The 15,038-nt window shown below is 38.2% G+C and overlaps 1 protein-coding gene across 2 annotated transcripts in view; it reads right to left on the bottom strand.

Annotated features, from left to right (window-relative positions):
* Arfgef1 (ADP ribosylation factor guanine nucleotide exchange factor 1) overlaps positions 1-15,038 on the bottom strand; it is a 102,548-nt gene that overhangs the window by 13,326 nt on the left and 74,184 nt on the right. For both annotated transcript variants that reach the window (XM_005066752.4, XM_013110958.3), the window contains 11 exons: positions 12,518-12,608; positions 9,023-9,063; positions 8,761-8,930; positions 7,159-7,310; positions 6,851-7,023; positions 5,909-6,069; positions 4,960-5,090; positions 3,270-3,399; positions 2,622-2,757; positions 2,394-2,532; positions 567-639 (listed from right to left, as the gene is read on the bottom strand). In XM_005066752.4, coding sequence (XP_005066809.1) covers positions 567-639; positions 2,394-2,532; positions 2,622-2,757; positions 3,270-3,399; positions 4,960-5,090; positions 5,909-6,069; positions 6,851-7,023; positions 7,159-7,310; positions 8,761-8,930; positions 9,023-9,063; positions 12,518-12,608 — 1,397 coding nt within the window. The remainder of the gene's footprint in view (positions 1-566; positions 640-2,393; positions 2,533-2,621; positions 2,758-3,269; positions 3,400-4,959; positions 5,091-5,908; positions 6,070-6,850; positions 7,024-7,158; positions 7,311-8,760; positions 8,931-9,022; positions 9,064-12,517; positions 12,609-15,038) is intronic.

Genomic DNA, 15,038 nt, shown 5'->3' with positions numbered 1-15,038 from the left:
CTTCTTCATGTTACTTACAGAGTATAAAACTGTTATATGTAAAATTTATCATCAGGAATTTCAATCTGAGAATTTCACACAAGAAACACAATGTTTAAAAAAAAAGTTGGTTGCAGTGCTAGAGTTCAAATGTTTGTATCCAAACATTCTTATGTGTCAACCTTTAGTGTATGTGTGAAACTCAGAAACAAAATTCATGCTCAAACTTAACCTTCTGTGAACAGTAGTGAGAGGCCACTTGATACACGAGCAGTCCTATGGACAGGATGGTACCTTATCATGAAAGGGATGGAGAGCATTACGAGGCTCTGCCTGTCCTCTGCCTTCTGCTATGCAAGGATGTGACAGTAAGGTGTCAGTGTGGAAGCCGAGGGCAGCCTCCCTTAAATCCTAACACTCACTCTGCAGCTGCCATCCACGCTGAGAAGACACCCTTGGTTATTTCTAGACTACCTAGGACCAGGTAGTTTGTAACAGCAACAGGAACACATTAGGACACTGACACACGGAGCATGGCCCACAGTTAACTCACTTGCCATAGGTAACTTCAAATAGGCTTTACTTACCAATTGCTTTTCACTCACAGGTGATGGAGATGGGGGAGCAGTCTCTCCTGAAGTAGGACGCCATGTCAGGAGCCTTTAAGACACCAAAACAAAAACTAGTCATTGGGGGTCACAGCAAAGAGTCATGCCACATGCAACATATTTTAAATGGGCATTTAAAAAAGTGGAAAAAATTACAGTTTGACTACTGATGAAAAGCAATTTCTGAGATCCATTCAGTAAAAATTTTAAAAGAGGTACTTCCAGAAAATAGTTTAGCAGCACTTAATATGGTTACAAGGATAATAGTTTTATGGTAAAACATACTTTCTGAAGTCTCATGGATTTAAAACTCACTTCTTCTAAACATTAATGTATTAAAAATCACCCCAAAACAAGCTCATTTTAAAAGTTTGACACTTTTCCTTTTTTTTTTTCTTTTTTCTTTTTCTTTTTCTTTTTCTTTTTCTTTTTTTTTTTTTTTTTTTTACGAGACAGGGTTTCTCTGATTGTTTTGGAGGCTGTCGATCCAGCCTGGTCTCGAACTCACACCGCTCGGCTAAAAGTTTGACACTTTTCAAAAAACCTCATTAAAAAAAAAAAATCAAGAACCAGGTGTTAGTGGCGCATGCCTTTAATCCCAGCACTCGGGAGGCAGAGGCAGGTGGATCTCTGTGAGTTTGAGGCCAAGCCTGTTCTACAAGAGCTAGTTCCAGCACAGGATCCAAAGCCACAGAGAAACCCTGTCTCGAAAAACAAAACCAAACAAAATCAAGATTCATAAAATTAGGTGAACAAGGTCCCAAACAGAAATTAACTTGCCACCTCTGAATTAGAAGCTTGTAGAAGAAATATGACTAAGATCAAATTCTCTTTTCTGAAAAGCGCAAGCTCTGGAATCTAGGCAGAAAGATGCCAACAGTTTCACTTCAATAAAGAGAAGTTGGAAATAGATTCTTTCTATTAAGAAATGCGTATTAAATGACATCTAAGGTTATATATTTTGCCATGAGCTTGTAACTTAAAACACATGCAGGTCCAATTAAAAATAACATGTAGCTCGTAGATTTATATAAAGAGCTCATGGGGGTGTGGGGAGATCATGAGAGCTGCAAGGTAAGAATTCATACTATCTTTGACACAGTCACAGATACACCAACAGACATGTCTCAGCTGGCAGCTGCTCACCCTGCTCCAGGAAAGTTTGAAAATGTATTGAGTAACTGGAAGTGGGTCAAAGAAATCACTGTGCATCTTTCACTATGAATCACTTTTCTAGTGTATGTGTGTTTTATTTCCTAATTATAATTTTACTATTTATAAGACTTATAAGAACATAAACCAGATTTAATTCAGAATATAAAATTAAAATGTGAAAAGCTGGCAATTTTCATATGGCTTAATGTTTCTAGGAAGAGTCTATCTGCAGACTTACACACTTCAGACAGCAAGTCAAGCTATACAATTAAGGGAGCCCCAAGGCTGTTCTGGGCATGCATTCCAGTCTAGCCTATGAACAGTCCAGGTGCAGAATGACAACAATTTAGTGTACAGTGTAGTATACAAACAGATTTTCTCTAGATTAATAAATCTATTGTCACTGAATGAATCTATTGTCATCGTAAGGGAGGCTCTCTTTCTCGGACACAACTATCACTTGATGTGATATATCCAAATAAAACCTTATAAAACCATTAGTTATCACATTATGACCCAAACATCGGAAAACCACACTGAAGATTTTGATTTAGAAATAACTTACTTCATGTAGTTTTCACAGTTTACTCATTGCTCACTTTTAAAACCTGTCAATATACAAATATAAAGTAGACCTGTATAAAATCTTACGCATGTGGAATTGTGGTTTTGAAGATATCCAGGGTGCAGTTACACGTTTTATCCCAGATTTCCAGAGTAAACTTTTCACCATTCAGAATAACCACATTTTCTAAGCAGTTCGTACCAGATCGCGCTAACTGCTCATTGTCTAAAGAAAAGAAAAGAAAAGAGCAATTCATTTACATGTTTCCAGTGTCCCACGTCACATTGGTATTAATATAGTTGGTACAGACCTACCTTGTTGCACACACCAGTATAGCTGGGCAAAAATATCATCCAAAAGTACATCACTAAGAACTTCTAAATACTGGGTGAATACATCACATATTGCATAAAGGGCATGGTTGCAAGTTGTTGTCATCCATTCGGCTTTCTGGGGGAGGGGGAGGAAAGGGGATCATGAAATGAAAGTCACACTGTCCATCAACCACTAGACCCTGTCTCAAATCTCTTTTCCTAATGACATTAAAAATAATTACAAAGCTCCATTTACTATTGAGATACAGGACAGAGAGGGGAAATGAGGCTCTCTAGCCACAGAGTCTGAAATTTATAGTAAAATAAATCAAAATAAATAAAACAAATTTTACCTTGTGTTCTTTACTAAATAAGAATCCAGCATCTAATACTAATGAAAGTTACTGGTGTTTCTTAGTTATGACTAAAACAAAGAAACTGAGAGTTTAACAAAAGCAATGAAAATACACATTAAATCATTAATTCAGTCCTATATTCAAATAGTGTCCTTGCTAATGAAAGAAAATATTATTTCTCATGTCCTGAAGAAACACATTCTAGGAATTCTTCTATGTCTAATGTGTTTAATTGCAAACACTAAAGTATACCGAGTGATAACTTTATGCTAAAGAAAATGTATTCTCTTACCTCTGTTTGCTGCTCTGGCAATTTCATATTGTCAAAGATTCTGAAAACAATTCTAAACAAGTCCTGCCACCAGTGCTTCTCATAAGTGTGGCCATAGGTCTTCATTATTTCAAACATGACAGTTAGGCCCCTAAATAACAGAGCACACTTAGGAAAGCTGGAATGCATGGAAGTGAAATGTTCTAAGAAAGCTTTAAAAGTTTACCAAGCTACTAAACAAGGAAAGTTCATGCTGGTTGTTGACGCATACTTAACATAAAGCAAAGTAAGTTGTAAAAGAAGAGGTTCCTTTAGGATACATCATTCAGAAAATAAAAACTCCAAAGGTGCTGACCATAAGTTTGCTTGTTTTTCTGTGCCCCACTCATACCACTCAGCGGTTAAAAACTGTGAATGGAATTTGTAGTGGTTTGAATAGGAATGGCTTCATAGGCTCATAAAATTGAATGCTTGGTCAGTAGGGAGTGGAGCTACTTGATAGGGATTAGATGTAGCTTTGTTGGAAGAAGTGTGTCACTAGGGGGTGGGCTTTGGGGTTTCAAATGCTCAAGCAAGTCCCAGTGTCTCTTTCTTCCTGCAGTCTGCCACAAATGTAGAACTCTCAGCTACCTCTCCAGCACCAAGTGTGCCTGCATGCTGTCATGCTTCCCACCATGACCATAAGGGATCAAACTTCTGAATTGTAAGCCAGCACCAATTTAAATGTTTTCTTTTACTAGAGTTTAGGACACTGACTAAGACAGAAATGTAGACTGAAGTCATCATTTGAGTCAATATCAATTTTTCACAACAATGGGAGCAAGCTTTACAGCAGTCTAAGAACAAAGAAAAATGATGTCTGAAAAAAACTCTTTTCAAAGGGTCATGGGGACTTTCAGCTACCACTATGAACTCTGCTCACGTCCCCATACAAAGGACCTACTAACCAATCCACCATTGCCTAGTCTCCACGAGGAAAGTAGTCTGTATGTCTCTTGGTTCTTGCTGTGTCCTAGGCAGTGCTAATAACTCGGTAAGCAGTCAATGTGTGATGAACAAATAAACCACAGATCATACTGATAAGCTTTTAAGACCTAAAACTGAAATTCAAAACTGTCTGAGAAACTTTTCACTTTTATAGCTGTATTTGTTATAACAAATTCTGAGGAAATAGGCTGTAATCCAAAGTAGGGCTCAGACCACAGAGGTTTCTCCTAAAACTTAGCAATATTTGTAACATTATCAAACATCTGACTTTATACTTTCACATGACAAACTGTTTGGAAGAGGACCTCTTAGCAATTTGTTAAAATTCAAGACTATTCTTTTAGCCAGTATTGTTTCTATAAGCATAAGTACTTGGGAGGGAGGGGCAGATGGGTCAGGAGCTCAGGGCCAGCCTGAGCTTCATGACACTGGCTCAAAAAAAACCCCAAAACACACATAATTAAAAAATGCTTCTACCATTTACCAGGAAGAAATTTTGTCACTAATTGTAGTGTCTGAGTAAAAAAAAGTGTAAAAAAAATGTTTATAGTATTAAACATCGTAAAAGACGGATCCATCCATCCATTCATTGATGTCTAATTCTTAGTATGATTGATAAAAACCAACTTTGTGGCCTCTAATTGTAAACTGTGTGTATCCATAGTAAGTTAATAACAATAAAAATATATCCTTCAAAACTTAAGTTTCAAATACGGATTGTTACCTGGTTCTTACATCTAATTTGCATCTATTGATGATGCATGATAACTCAAAGAGAATCGGGAACCATCCTCTCACCCACACCCTGTCTTCAGGTGCCACATTCATGTCGTCACTTGTGTATTCCTTGAAAGCCTGAAGAGGAAAGGTGGAATCAGTAAGACAAAGATAAATACGCTCAGTTTAATATTTCTCAGGAAAAATACTCAGTGCTTTACCAATCAAAAGTAAGAAACTCAATACATAATAACTTACAAAAAGCTGGATACTTAGAACTGTCTGTAAAGAACCTTCAACTATACTTTTTTTAAGTTGGCTTTATAGGGCTAGAGATGGCTTATCAATTAAGAGCACATCCTACTCTGGTAAGGAAACTGGGTTTGGTTCCCAGCACCCCTGTAAGGTGGTCCACACAGCCTGTTAACTCCAGTTCTGAGGATATTAGATGTTTCCGGCCTCCACAGAAACCTGCCTGTACACATGTTCACATATGTCCTTCCCCACACATACAAACTATAGGTTCAGCTATGCAAGGTCAAATTAGCAAGACTGTCAGGTACTTAAGTATACTCTCATCCATGGCCAATTGACTTCAGTGCTGCAAAGCACAGGCAGACAGGTGATAGGGCATGATGCTTAGGAACTGGCTGGCTTCAAAGACTCGCCTATATTTGCTTTACAACTATGGACAGAACTTAAACTCCTTGTACCTGTAACCTTATCTATATAAAGCTATAACACTACCTGCCCTATTTTGTGTTACAAAAATTAAACAAATGAGTATATTTTACTTGGAATACCTGGTAGATACAGTAATGGCTAGTACAGTCACTGGCCTTCTTAGCTCAGAATCAAGTTCAGACTACTTCCTATACCCTAAGTTTCCAAACAAATATAGATTTCTGATTGTACTCATTACTCAGCAAGATTCTGTTTATTAAATGATGTTGTACCTGAGGTCTATCAGACACATATTTTGCACAGTGGCGAATAAGTCGAATTGCTTCCATACTTGTATCTGGGAAAGCTGCATTACATGCGAATTCAGATAAACACTTCACTGCATCCTGGAAAGAATCAATAGTGGCTGGAAAGTGTTTTTCAAATACAAGAGCTAAAACAGAGAAAAATAAATAGAAATAACTACACATTTTAAATTATTTTAATTGTATCCAAAATATATTATCCTCTAATGTAGTACATTCTTCTTACAGGTTGCCAAGGGCTTTGACATCTAACAAAAATGGGTCTGAGTCTGTCCTGAGCAGTGAGGCAACACCACACAATAAAGTGATGGGTGCACTTTAATTTTTGTTGACTAGATATGCAGAATTAACTACCCTCTGGATACCCGTATTTAACAATGCCTACAGGGACATTTTATTATTTGAAATATTTAAATAAAATGTTTAATACTTATGCAAATGCTCACTAATGATAAGCAAGATAGTCACCTCACATAAACACAAACTGGGTTGACAGATGTGCCTGGCCATGCCCAGATTGTTTTGGTTGGTGACCCAAACTGAGGTCATCATGCTTGCACAGCATTTAATCATTATCTTTTACACAGAATTAACACTAAGAGAATCAAACAAGCTGGGCATTGGTGGCGCACGCCTTTAATCCCACACTCAGGAGGCAGAGGCAGGCGGATCTCTGTGAGTTTGAGACCAGCCTGGTCTACAGACTGAGTCCCAGGACAGCCTCCAAAACAATACAGAGAAAACAAAACAAAAAAATCAAACAAAATACTTTCCCCAAGACCCTAGCTTCTGGAAGTATAGTTCATTGGCCTAGCAAGCCCCAGGCCTTGATTTCAACCCTCAGCACCACAAACTAAATGAACACAGTCAGTTTTTCTATCTGCACTGTCACAGTTAGGGGATACTTACTGACAATATGCCCTGTTGTCTGAAATGCAAGTTCTACTATGCTTTCATCTTGGTCTGATGCAGCCAGATGGAATACTGAGAAGATGTTCTTCCAACCTGAGCGAATGTTTGCAGCCTGAGAATTAACCATCTGTGCTATACATCGTACAACCATATCTCGAATTGTTGGAGACCTAAAATAGTAATGTAACTGCTTAAATATTCATCCAGTGAAATTCAACCCATTGCTTTTTCTTTTATCTATTTTTCTCCCTGGCATAGAACATAAGAAGATATTACTGATATTATTCAACTAATTTTTTTTTTACCTGTTTCGTTTCATTATATGTTCAAACGGCCGTAAGAAATCCTTTTGGAATCTAAAATTTGCAAGTTCTCCTTTCTCTAAAAACTTCATTGACAACTGTCTCAGGGAGTCTACTGCAAATATGGCTACGTCTTCATTAGGATTGCAACCAACCTGTAAAGGCAGCAACAAGACCAAGTTGCTAATGTTAGAGATAAAACAGAAGTGCTCATTTTTGCTTTTGAAAAACTACAAAATAATCACCATAAGAAGATGAATCCAATGTTCTTCACAAAAGCACCAGTATGTGAAAAAATGGAAAACAGATATAGCATGAATTCTAATTTTTCTCAATAATAAGAATTCAGAATCAGATATTGGGGTGGGGGTTGAAAGATCAGAGAAGTAAAACGGGCAGCTACTAGAAAGTTCTCACCTCTACTAATTCTCAGACCAAAGGGGCCATCCTGTACTCAGATTGCTTAGACTGCCTGAACTCCTGTTTCCTCCCGCCTTATATTCCTCTCTCTGCCCAGCCATATGCCTTCCCGTCTCCACCTCCCTAGTGCTGAGATTAATGGCATGTCAGTCACTCCAAGTGCTGCGATCACCTTTGTATGAGTTCTGTTTCCTTTTTAGACTACATCAACTTCATGTAGGACAGGGTAGCCTTGAAGTAACAGAGATCCATCTACCTCTGCCTCCTAAATTCTGGGATTAAAGGTGTGTGCCACCACTGCCTGGCCTCTACGGCTAACTAGTGTAGCTGCTTTGCACTCTGATCTTCAGGCAAGCTTTATTTGTTAGATCATATAACCACAAACAAACATTTTAATGAAACTTGCAAAAGTTTCAGCAATCATTTCAAAAAAATATTCAACTCAAAAAGTTTTCGCTTTTCCTAAAACAAACAAACAAATTATATGTGAATGTTAGTTTGTCTGTGTGTGTATATACTTGTGTATATGTGTGCATGTCCAAGGAGGTAGGGGAGAAGAGGGCATTAGGTCCTTTGAAACTTGAGTTTCAACTGTAGTTAACTCTAGTTGTACCTCTAGCGTGAGCTGCCAGATGGTGATACTGGGAACTGGACTTGGTTCTCTGTAAGAGCCATTTCTCCAGCCCTTCTTTTTCCTTTGGAGACAGGCTCTTGCTATACATGTAGGTCAAGCTGGCCTTGAACTCATGAACATTCTGCCTCAACCTACCCAAAAGTGTTGATAATAAAAGTTTAGCATGATCCCTGGAAGATCTTCTAAATTTAATTACAAAACTATAACAAGCCGAGCGGTGGTGGTGCACGCATTTAATCCCAGCACTCAGGAGGCAGAGACAGGTGGATGTCTGTGAGTTACTGGCCAGACTGGTCTACAGAGCAAGTTCCAGTACAGGCTCCAAAACTACAGACAAACCCTGTCTCAAAAAAACAAAACAAAACAAAACAAAATAAACAACCTCCCAACCTCCCCCCCAAATAACACCCAAACCAAACAAAACAAAAACAACAAAAAAACTGTAACAAACAATTGCTTAGAAGGAAAAAACTCTATCAAGTTATGATTAGCAAAATGTAAACTAAGAAAAATATTGCAAATGTAAACAAATACTATAATTATTCAAATACCTTATTAAAATGATCTCCAATAACTTCCCAAATCCGAGACCACTGCAGTCGTATTCTTCCCATGTTATAGTATGATATTTCTACGATTTTTTGTAGACTAAACATCCTTGGGTGTGTAGTGGAAAGCAATTCATCCATAGACACGGCACAGAGCCAACGAACAAAATCAACTAAAAACATAAATACATTTACATTTTAATCTCAACTTTAAAGCTTTTAGCCAAAAGGGCAGCTTAGGAGTAGAATAAATATTCATACTCACCAATAGCATTTCCATCTAGCCTTGTAGATCCTGTGAATATCCTGGGGAAAAACAACACAATTTACTAATCATAAATTTAAAAGTTTAAAATCTTACTTCTGTTACACCAACACATAAGAAATGGCCTGGAGTATTAACAGTTCTTATGTGTTTTAAGAGGGCCAAATGGCCCAGTGAACATATATTCACCATACAGCTTACTGACAAGAATTGTTTGAACTGTTTCTCCTTCCCACGCACATTCTGTAATCAGAGTGTACAGTATTAACTTTAGTTACATATTTGCAAATATGAGGCAAGCATTTTATGGGATTCTATGGTTATGAAGATATTAATCTGAAAACAATGAAGTGCTTTACCAGGAAATTATGGGATTTTCAAGTTTTACTGATATTCTACTGGCCTTAAGCAAGTACTCTACCACTGAGTTATATATACATCTCAAACACTAAGCACATTTAGATACAGTTATATTTTATTTTTGTAAGCAGCATTCATTGGATTAGAAAATTCATTTAGAACTTAAGAATGACAAACAAATTTACAAACGCCCTTACTTTAACCAAGACTTGGCTGAACAAATGCAGCCTCCCTTTCTGTCATGAGAGACTTCAGTACACTCAGGTACAACTTGTTCTCTTTACCAGAAGCGAATTTTATGCATGAGTATGAGGAGACTAAATCTTCTCAGGTTTTATGGTATTCCTCAACTTAAAACTTCACAAGTAGATGTACATGATAAAGGGGAAACCTCAAAGGCAGGGATAGCTCAAATATTAAGCTTACAAATACTGTACTAAGAGTAGTAGCTATCAATCAATCACCAGATGGTACTATCCTTGTATCTTAACTATGGGTAACAGAACTTTGTGAACAGAGACACTCATGCAAAGACAGTCACAGAACCAGTTAAGTGGCAAAGCCAGGATCAAACTGCAGCAGGCCGACTCCAAAGCCTCCTTACATACTCACTACACAGCATCATATTCACATGAACTAAGCTCAAGAAACCATTTCCGATGTATTCCCGTTTTTCTCTGTTTACACAATCTCAACATCTCACAACTAATTTTAATCTTCAATGTAACAATAAGAAACAAAACAGGCTGGGAAATATAAATTTTCAGTTCCTGCTAAGGAATGGCTTAAGATTTCCTGTATTGTGCTTTTGCGTAAAACGAAATAAGTGATTAAAAACTTGGCAAAAAAAAAAAAAAAACATCATGGGGGAACATCAAGAGAACTACACACCATTTTGCCCAATGATTAGACTGAAATCAGAACATAAAAACTACAAAGTTCTCATATCAACCAAAGTAAAAATTGCTAGACTCTGCAATGTGATCAGCTGATTCTTTCAAACTAGAGAGGTATTCTCACGAAAGGCAAAACATACAAGAGTAAAAAAATTAAACAATATAAGAGAACAACAGAAAACAGTTATTTATTTATCCAAATAAATAAGAACGGATTTAACTAGAGGAAAACAAAAGCAAATGGCAAAGTGTATGGCAGTAAAATGGAGATGGCAACCACAGGGAAAGGCTGTGATAATGGCAGAGCGGAGAACTAAGGTGAGGACAGGGAGCTACCGTAGCAACCAGAGGTCTGGAGACCCTGCCACCAGGGTGATGGGAGAAGACGGGGACGTGAGACCTGGGAAAGGGTGTTCAAATTCCTACGCAATTTGGCAGGCTCTGAGGGGCCATTTTATTTCCAGCCATGTTCCACTAAAGCTAAGCCATGCTGTGGAGCACAGCAGCCTGTAGAGGTATTTACAGTCATGCATTAACACCTTCAAAATTGTTATAATACCCAAACAGATCCTCATAGTCAATAAAGACTTTCTACAAGACAGGAACATCATTCCATGGCAAACAGCCCAGGAGCAAGAAAACGGCAGCTACTACCAGGCTCTGGGGCTGTACAGAGGAAGAAGGACTCTGGACAGACCCACAGGCTTGTTCTACTTCCCACATTTCTGTATGAATGAAAGAATAAAACAGACACTGGAACCGGTTTTGAGGACGAGTAACTTATTTAAACCCCTCTGTTTTGTTTTCTCATTTGTAAACTGAGGACACTAATAACACTCAGCTCTTGCTGACAAAAGGATGACATAAAATCATACACGTCACAGATCCTGTATGTATGTCATAGCCTTTATGATAAATACATGGTAGATACAAGCTGATAGGCAGGATTTTCAGAATCTCCATGGGGGGGGGTTGGAGAGATGGCTGAGTGGTTAAAAGCACTGGCTGCTCTTCTAGATGTTCTGAGTTCAATCTCCAGCACCCACATGGTGCTCATAACTGTCTATAATGTGATCTGGTGCCCTCTTCTGGCCTGCAGGCATATATGTAGGCAGATTACTGTATAGATGCGATAAATAAATAAATCTTTTAAAAAAAAAATCAACGAAACAAACAAAATACCAAACACTAGAATTCTTTTTAAGAAAGAAGTTCTTAGGAGCCACTGCTAACTCTAGTTGTTTGTACGTGGTGCAAATATTTTGTCTGGGAGAATGGGGAAATGCCACTATAGATGGAGTGTTCACTGTGAGGTCTTGAGGATTTGAGTTTAGACCCCCAGCACCCACGTAAACAAAAACCAGGTGTAGTTGCAACCTATTTATGTCAGCAGTGGAGGTGTTAAAAAGAACACTCTCTGTTAGCTAGAGTAGCCAAAGTGGTGAGCACCAGGTCAACCAATGAGAGACTCGGTTTTAAATAGTAAGTATGTGGAGGTATGCCCCCCACCCCCTCGCCACAGCAGTTTTATCTGAAGTGAAATAAAGAATAAGTCTGAGTCTCAAGACCATCAAGTAAAGACTGATACATTTCTGAAAGTTTCAAACATATGGAGATTTTTAAAATCTGAATGCCAGTGTTGTAAAATGTGGTTCCAATTTTGAGAACATTTACCTGGAAAACAGCAACCATCAAAAGAATGCTAAAAAATATGGTTCTGTTTGCTGTGCATTTTAAAGTAATATTTTATAGTGACATAGTATGTAGTTTCTTTTAGAGAACAAGCTAAAAAGGGAATACTTAGAAATGTGTAGAATGAAAAAATTTTAAGGATCTTTCCAAAGAAGCATATAACGAAAATTTCCAGCAAAACCCATTCACTTTACCCAGAATGCTGTTTTACACCACTTACCTAGAAAGATAAATTAAGCTTCATTTCCAAGGGTTGAAAAAAAGAATACTTTTCTATAGAGAGATTTTTTTACCAAGAATAATATTTCTTTAATATTTCCAGTACCAAATGTAACAGTTTTATGCTATTAAAACCCTTCCTGTGTTTTATTTACACTTGTAAAACCAAAATCAAAGATACTTCATCATTTAAATCACATTATAACACAAAATAGTCTTATATTACTTTCTAAAAGTAATTTTGACAATATTTTTGCTCTTTTTAAACAAGGAGCAAAATAGAGCTGAAATAGTATTCGAGAGAGAAGAGAGAAAACGAACATCTTACCTATCTACAGCAACCACAACACTTTGAGAGCTGGTTTCTCCAATAGACTCCTGAATGCTTGCTATCTGCTTCCAGTCCACATTCCCTCCAACTGCCACACATAAGAGAGTTCACACCATTGAGTTAGAAAACAATTCAAGCAAAGAATGCACTTAGAGTCCTCAGTGCCCTAAAGTCAGTTATTCTCCTAATAAAGAAGCCAGCGACAGTTACAAAGCAGGGACACAGGTGCTCAGCGAGATATACTACATAATATGTAAGGCATATTTGCAAGGGTCACACTATGAATTTAGATCACAACTGGTGGTACTGGGAAAACTTTTTCCTCAATCTTTAAGAAATGCATTGGTTCTGTCTTTGGTAGATGATTCCAGTGAACCACATTACAATGCTGTCAATTAATCTCCAACCTCCTTTTTACAAGGGTTTATTCAAAACTTTTTGTGTTTATTTTAACATTCTTTTACTTACAGGAATCATTTCCCTTTCCTTCCAAAACTATTCCATATTAGACAGTAAGACAACAGTCATAGTTTTAAATTGTACTTTGGGATTATCTTTCGTATATGTGCTGGCTAGCTTGACACAAACTCATCATTGCGAAGAGGAACCTCAACTGAGAAAACGCCCAGACCAGATTTGCCTGTGGTGCATCTTCTCAATTGGTGATCAATGTGGGCCCAACTCCCTGTGGGTGGTGCCACCTCCAGGTTGGTAGGCCTCGGTGCTGTAAGAAAGCAGGCTGAACAATCTATGGGGATCAAGTCAGTAGCAAGCAGCAAGTTTCTATATTGTGATGTTTGGGCTTTCAGGCTCGATGAGTTCCTGCCCTGACTTTCCTGAAACTGGTAATATGAAATAAACCCTTTACTCCCCAAGTTGTTTTTGGTCATGGTATTTTATAATAGCAAGAGAAACTCTAACCAAGACAGAAATTGCTACTAGAATTGGAAAACTCAGTTAACAGACCTGACCATGTTGTTTCAGGGGAGGAAAAGCCCTGAGTTTTCAAAGCTTTAGCGCGTTGCAGTGGTAACTAAGAATAACAATGAAAGCAAGCAGTACAGATGATGGAGGCCTGGCTTGTGAAGTTTCAGAGGGAAGTTTGAAAGTTCCTTTCCTCCTGGGCTATGTGTGATACTTTGTATTAAGAATCTGTGTTATCTGGAGCTGGAGATGGCCACAAACCATATCAGTCAGCCAAGCTGAGAAAAGCAGTGACCATTAGGAATAAACCAGCATCACTGCGGTACAATCTTCTGGGAGTGTGTCCTTAGGGTCAGCATACAGATGTCTTCCAGAGGGAGTTAAAGTTGCATCTCACGCTGGCAACTGACCTTGGTGTAAGAGTCTCTCAGGTGGTTATCAGTTTTAAAGGCATGAAGGGACATGGAGAGCAGCTGAGGCCTGGCACTGAGCAGTCAGGGAGACAAAATGGTAATGGAGCTCTAAGACTGAAGGTGTCATGGAGAGACAATGGTGTTATGTGGCAGGATTAGAGCCACTGAAAAGAGCCCAGGAGTGGTATATGCAGAACCACTGCAGCAGAGACCTGGCCACCAAGGACAGCAGCAGCTGTGGAGTGAAGCCAGCCTGTGCCTACAGCAAGATGCAGGTGCTGGGAATTATAGAGACTGTCCAAGCCCTTTGGAACTCAGAAGACCCTGAGTAAATCCCTGTTTTTCACATCTATGTATTTCTCTTCCTACATAGTTTGGGCTCTCACACTCTTAGGCCTAGATTGCTGAAAGTTCCCAGACTTACTTAGCTCTAAACAATCTCTTCATTTTTCTCACAAGACCAATACTCCTCACTATCTTATTCTTCAGTCTGCTATTTAAGTACTCTTTTTTTTTTTAACATTTTAACCAATATGTGTCAGGCATCATACAGTTACAATGTAAGTGTCCAATGAAGGATTTCACTCAATTACTCTCATTTATCTTACCCATTTTACTCATCAGATTAGAATTATCCACAGTCCACAACCAATTACTTTAGATATGTTAATAGTGCCTTCTCACCCAGGCTAAAAATTTCCTGAAAGTTAAGAATCAGGTTATATACATTACCCCACATTTCTACCCCACTCAATACTAAACCCAAAGTAGGTACTTAACAAGGATCTGTTGATCCTACTGACCAAATAATAAATTCTCCTTTGAATGCAAACACAGCAGATGTCACTTAAGCCAATGATTTCAAATACTATGCTAGGAACTGAACAACATAAAAAAGACACAACTGCACTCAGAAAAAGATGCGCGCGTGCACACACACACGCGCGCGCATACACACACACAAAATTTTAATACAATGTAATGGTTACTCCATGGCTGAAGTAGACTCATTACATCTAGTGTGTTAACTAAGACTAATGTTGATAAAGAGGAGAACAGTGGTGCTGGCTCATAGTGACTGTATCTGTATGATGAAATATTAATTGACATTACACACTCAGGAGGCTAACTGTATGAATAAGGAAGCTGAAGGGAAAGTGACCGGAAAGACAGGCTAGTTA

Source organism: Mesocricetus auratus, unplaced genomic scaffold (assembly GCF_017639785.1).
Source record: "Mesocricetus auratus isolate SY011 unplaced genomic scaffold, BCM_Maur_2.0 Super-Scaffold_6730, whole genome shotgun sequence".
Taxonomy (NCBI): domain Eukaryota; kingdom Metazoa; phylum Chordata; class Mammalia; order Rodentia; family Cricetidae; genus Mesocricetus; species Mesocricetus auratus.
Note: the sequence above shows the minus strand (reverse complement) of the source record. Positions and strands in the feature narration are given on the sequence as shown.